The 5,612-nt window shown below is 41.1% G+C and overlaps 1 protein-coding gene across 1 annotated transcript; it reads right to left on the minus strand.

Annotated features, from left to right (window-relative positions):
* Positions 1–3,937: 3,937 nt before the first annotated feature.
* Positions 3,938–5,360, minus strand: LOC118566145 (potassium channel subfamily K member 3-like). Its single transcript, XM_036147302.1, has one exon. The coding sequence runs from the start codon at positions 5,292–5,294 to the stop codon at positions 4,422–4,424; it is 873 nt and encodes a 290-aa protein (XP_036003195.1). The 5' UTR covers positions 5,295–5,360; the 3' UTR covers positions 3,938–4,421.
* Positions 5,361–5,612: the final 252 nt, after the last annotated feature.

Below are 5,612 nucleotides of genomic sequence, written 5' to 3' on the forward strand. Positions count from 1 at the left end.
ACCTTCAAAGCTAAAAAAAAAAATGATTTGTTTCCAGTACAGTAAGTAATTTTCTGCTTAAACTGGAGCTTGTCTGGCAGATGCAGATGATGGAAAACCAACAACATGTTTGTGGAAGCATCAAAGATTTGGCAGAAATTTATAGTAAATACAATAATTGCACTACTGAAACTTGGTCATTGTGCAGAGCTTATACATTAAGTGTTGTTTCTGTCTGACCCTCTCGTTATCCTAAAATTCAGCTGCTGGAGAAGCTAAATAGTGATGACATGTGATCATGAAGAGACTTTGTAATACACCTGCTTATCGCGTGTTGCCTTATCCAAGGACAAAACAGAGCGCACCGTTTTTAATCTCAATTTTTAATCAAGAGAATAATGCCATTATGCAAATAACTTTCCATACAGTGGGGGGGGGGGGCAATTATCTGTGGATGGAAATGACAACTGAAAACTTTCCTTTCTCTTATTGTTAGTTGTTGGTTGAAGACATCCATTATAAAATAAATTGCTTTCTTATTTTTTTTAAATATGTTTTTAAATCATAAACATAATAAAATCTACCAGAATGATCCCAATCAAAAGACAGCACAATCTTGAAAGATACAACAATCTGACATACATGGGTTTAAGAGGCAAATAAAGACTCCTCTTTGATCTATTCACTGGTTATTAGTCTGTGAAGAGTCAGTAGGTTTCTGGGTTCCTGACAGACCCTTGCATGTTTCTTCCAATGTGGCACTGATGTTGCTTGACACTGAGCCATGGTGGAAAGCAGATTAATTATGAAATTGTCTCCAGGGGCAGGCAGTTGGATTTTAAACAACAAAATTACATAATTAGATATCCAAGGACTTGGGAATAGCAATCAGTCTTGTTTAAACTTGAGCTAAGAGGTGAAAAAAGGAGGGATTCTGTTGAAAAGGAACAAAGGTACATTTGACAGTAGATACGTTTACCCTTACAGTTAGTTTGAGCATTGCTGCTGATCTGAATTACGGTAAAAGGCATGATAATCCGATGAGGGGACAGACATAACTAATGCACAGAACATAAAATCTGTTTACGTATGTCAACTGTAGCTTTAGCCAAGTCTAGGTCTAAATATTTATTGAGGGTTTCTCATGAATTAGCTGTTTTCAGAACAAAATCTCTTATTTCTTGCTGAAAATCCTCTTGCCCTCTTGATTTCCACAACAAGAAAAGCAGTGGAAATATCTGCACAAGGGAAGGTATCAAATATATCTTACCAGACGCAGCTCTGTTGGTTTTTATTATTCTGAAATAAAAACCTCCGTTTAGGTTTTCAGAGCTGGTTTCTGGAAATTTAAACTTTGCATCTGACGTAGCCAAAAAATTAGCCTCGCCGAAGAATTCACACAAGCTAAAAACAACACATTTAAATAAATACCTCAGTATTCAACACTCAAATTTTTTTATTTTAAATAAATATTTTATTATGGTCAAAAAAAAAAAACATGCACATGTAACACACACAGCTCATCTTACCGAGTAGTGAGTTGATTAAACACGCTAATGGGTTTACTGTAATCATGGATTTTCCAGTAGAAAAGAAAAACCGAAAAGCAAAATGACTCACTGTGAGAACAAACAACAGAAAAACAAAGTTCAGTTCTTCCATGAAGCAAAATAAACACTGCATAAAAGACCTCAGTTGGTTCAATCAAGTTTGTTGGATGGGGCGGGAGAATGCCCCCTTAAGTGCAAGACTAGCAAAATCCGAAGCTTTGTGTCTGTGAGGTGCCAAAAAAAACAACAACAGAGCATTAATGCAAATGCTTCCCAGATATCCGACAAGTAATAATCAGTCAAGTCTTGTCATTTACATAACATAACATGATGGGATTTATTTAAAAACCAACAATATGTGCACTAAGTCCCAGTGTCTGAAAGCATAAACAACAGTTCTCCAAAGTGCTGCAGTGATTAAGAAATGCCTTTCTACAATACATAAGTGAGCTTAAATACTCTGATTTAAACTCTCTGATTATAGTTCAGCTACACAAAAAAACATATGATGAGGAACATGTACATAATTCAGATTAATGCACAAGGACAATCTATGAAAAATAGGTTTATAGTCATTTTAAAACACTGTGGAAATGGTGGCAAAAGGAGACAAAGCGGTGGACGGCACCATTGCATTCCTGATCCTGCGATTGCTTTGCAAATGTATTTATACCCTTTTCCTTATTCTGCAGGTTCATAACTGAATAATGTATTGCATTTTATTCAGATGTTATAAGCTAAGGCAGCCCAAAGTGCTGCGGAATTGCAAAGTGGAAGGAAAATTATACATGGTTGCAAGATCTTTTTGTGTGTTTGTATTTGTATCCAGCCCCCTTTGGGCTGATACCCCTAAATTGATAAAATCTAGTCCAATCAGTTTTCTTCAGAAGTCACCTTACTAGTAAATACTACCCAGCAGTGTATAATTTATTCTCTGCACAAATGCAGCTGTTCTCTGAATGGCTCAGAGGTTTCAAAGAAAGCATTATTGTCCACCAAAACACCAAATGGAAAGACGTTGAGCTAAAATGACGGGAAAGTATTACTCAGAGACGCAGCCAAGAGACCCTGAATAAGCCACAGAGCTCAGGTGGAAGAATCTGTCCTCAGGAAAATTATTAGGCGTGTAATTCAGAAATCTGTCCATTATAGAAGACTGGCAAAAAGAAAACCATTCTAAAATAACTTGTGTTTGCAGGATGCCACAAGCCACTATGAGACACTTGTCTGATGAGACCAAAATTGTACTTTTTGGCCTCCGTGCAAAACTGTCAAAAAGCGAACCCTCAACCTAATCCTGAGCTTACTATCTCAATAATAAATCAAATCCGGTTATTTATAAAGCACCAATTTAGACGTCATCTCAAGACATTTTTCAGTCAATTCAGTCAAATCATCCAGACAGATTATTTAAATAGTTTTCTATCTAAGGAAACCCAGCAGATTGCATTGAGTCACTGACTTGCAGAATTCACTGGTCCTGGATGAGTGCCTCAGTGGACAGTCACCTGCATTATGTTGTTTATTTTTGCAGCAATCCCTCATACTGAGCATGCATGTAGCAACAGTGGAGAGGAAAACTCCCCTTTAACAGGCAAAAAACCTCCAGTGGAACTGGTCTCAATGTTAAAACCGAGGAAAACATAGTATGGCCGCATCATGCTGTAATACTGTCATACTTTCTTCATTAGGGACAGGCATGTGGGTCAGAGTCTCATGGCATGGTGGATGGAGAAAAAAAGACTGCAAACATGAAAAAAAATGCTTGTTAGAAAATGTAAAAGTCTGAACGTTCAATTAAGGTTCACTTTTCAGCAGGACATCAACCCTGATCCTACAATGAAACGGTTTAGATCAAAATATAGTCAGCTCTTTGAATGGCCCATTCAAAGGCCTGACCCAGATCCAATTATGAACCCATGTCTGGAGTCCGTGGCCGTGGCTTTAACATTGTTGTTCAGGGATGCTCTCCCACCAACCTGACAGAGCTTTAAATGTTTTGCAAAGAATAGGCAAAGGTTTCTGTCTCTAGATGCGCAAAGCTGCCAGAGACATACCCCAAAAAAGGAGACTGAATACAAACGCACAGCACACTTTTTCAGACTTTTATTTTCAAATAATTTTGAAAGCCATCAATCATTTTCCTTGAACTTCACAATCCAAGCAACTTTTTCTTAGTGTATGCCATATTATCCCTATAAAATGCACTAAGCTTTTTGACATGCGGGAAAAAATATCAATATACGTTTGCGAGGCGGTGTGTATGACAGCAGTTCTAAACTAGTGATATTTTTTTAAAACGATTTAGTTTTTCCTCATGGAAGAGAAACAAATCTTAAGGAGATCAGGAGGTTTGGCTTGAACCTGCATTGTGAAAACAAACACATGGGGGGGGGGGGGGGGGGGGAGAAAAAAACTGAAAAAGTAACCTTTATGTGAAGTGTCCAAATATATACACACATTTTAGTTTCTCTTATCAAGTTAGTTTCCTACCAAAAGGTTTTCGCTTGGGAAATTTTTGTTTATTTTAATAAAAATAATTATAAGTGGTTATACACAATTCAGATTCCCCCACCCCCCTTAGATATGTCTTACGGTGCTTTCCTCCTCTTTCAGATAAGGAATTAGAAATCCATTCTTGTTGACAAAGAAAATGCTCGCTTTGGTGTTAGGATACTGCAGATGTCCCACAACGTCAGAGGATGTGTAGTGAATGCCACTTAAACAACAATTAGCAGTATTTCTCAGACGTTTCAGTGTGAATCTTGATACTAAATGGTTTGTGCTCTGTCAACGGAAGTAGCATGTCTGGAGTCCAAACCACCAGATCCTTCAACTCGAAAACAAACTTCCTGCCGTGGTGATGCACACAAACAGACGTTCTCCAGGTGTTTAGATGGAGCTCCTGCGTTTGTTCAGTCTCCTGTAGGTGTTGATGCTGTGCAAACCTGTGGACACTGAGCTGATGCCTGAATGGTGCTGCAAGCTGCACATGCAGCCGTTGGAGTGAAGCGGGTTGGAAAAGGCCTCTACCTGCTCCATGTAGGTGTCTGACGTGGAGAGGTCGCGCGGGATGATCATGGGGATGGAGTACTGCAGCTTCTCTCTGCTCTTATACCAAAGACAGGAGCACATGGACTGGAAGTGGAGCACCTCGGCATAAACGTTACGCAAGCCGCGGCTCGCAGCCCCTCCGCCGCTCCCTCCGACTGCACTCCCACCGCCACACCCGGGCGGCGTGGAGGACGGGGAGGCCGGGTCTACAAAGCAGTTGATGTGGCCACCCGCCTGACCGTTATGGGCAAGAAGAGCCCGCTGCTCCGCGTCCCTTTTCTCATCCTCAGCATTCATTGTCATGAATCTCAGCACTGCTAAGTTGAGGAAGGCTCCGATTACCGCCAGGCCTGTCAGGATGTAGATGAAGCTGAAGACCACGTACTGTGGCTTGGTCTGCAGGGCGTGCTTATTCTGCAATGCCACGTAGTCCCCAAACCCAATGGTGGTGAGCGTGATGAAGCAGTAGTAGTACGCATGGAAGAAGCTCCACTCCTCAAAGTGGGAGAAAGCCATCGCCCCCACACATAGTGTGCTCATGCAGGATATAAAACCGATGGTCACCATGTTGACCATGGAGACTTCAGTGCGCCTCATTCCAAGGCACTTCTTCAGGCGGTGGAGCAGGTATCGGACAAAGGTGTTAATCCGCTCGCCGACGCTCTGGAACATGACCAAAGTGAGGGGGATGCCGAGGAGGGCGTAGAGCATGCAAAAGACCTTCCCTCCATCTGTGCTGGGGGCTGCATGGCCATATCCTGTTGGAAAAATTGGGAGAGAGAAGCAGGGTTACTGGGGTGAAACTACTGAAAACTGCTCTGCAGATGACAGGGGTCTAACAAGAGAAGCCCGAATGCCGCAAACCTGGACTTGAAAGACAAAAAAAAAATGATTTGTATGCTCTGAGTGGCTCTTCAGATAAATTCAAACACTCTTCATTTCACAGTGGCAGGATGCAATTGGAGATGAGAATGCACAGGAGTGTGGAGCCAGGAAGCACCAAGTATTGATGTCGTGTATGGGAGAGAG

The sequence above is a fragment of the Fundulus heteroclitus genome, chromosome 15 (genome assembly GCF_011125445.2).
Source record: "Fundulus heteroclitus isolate FHET01 chromosome 15, MU-UCD_Fhet_4.1, whole genome shotgun sequence".
NCBI classification, from domain to species: Eukaryota; Metazoa; Chordata; class Actinopteri; order Cyprinodontiformes; family Fundulidae; genus Fundulus; species Fundulus heteroclitus.

Excerpts from the sequence above, each read along its gene's own strand:
- LOC118566145 (XM_036147302.1), bottom strand. The coding sequence starts at position 5,294 with ATGCTCTACGCCCTCCTCGGCATCCCCCTCACTTTGGTCATGTTCCAG.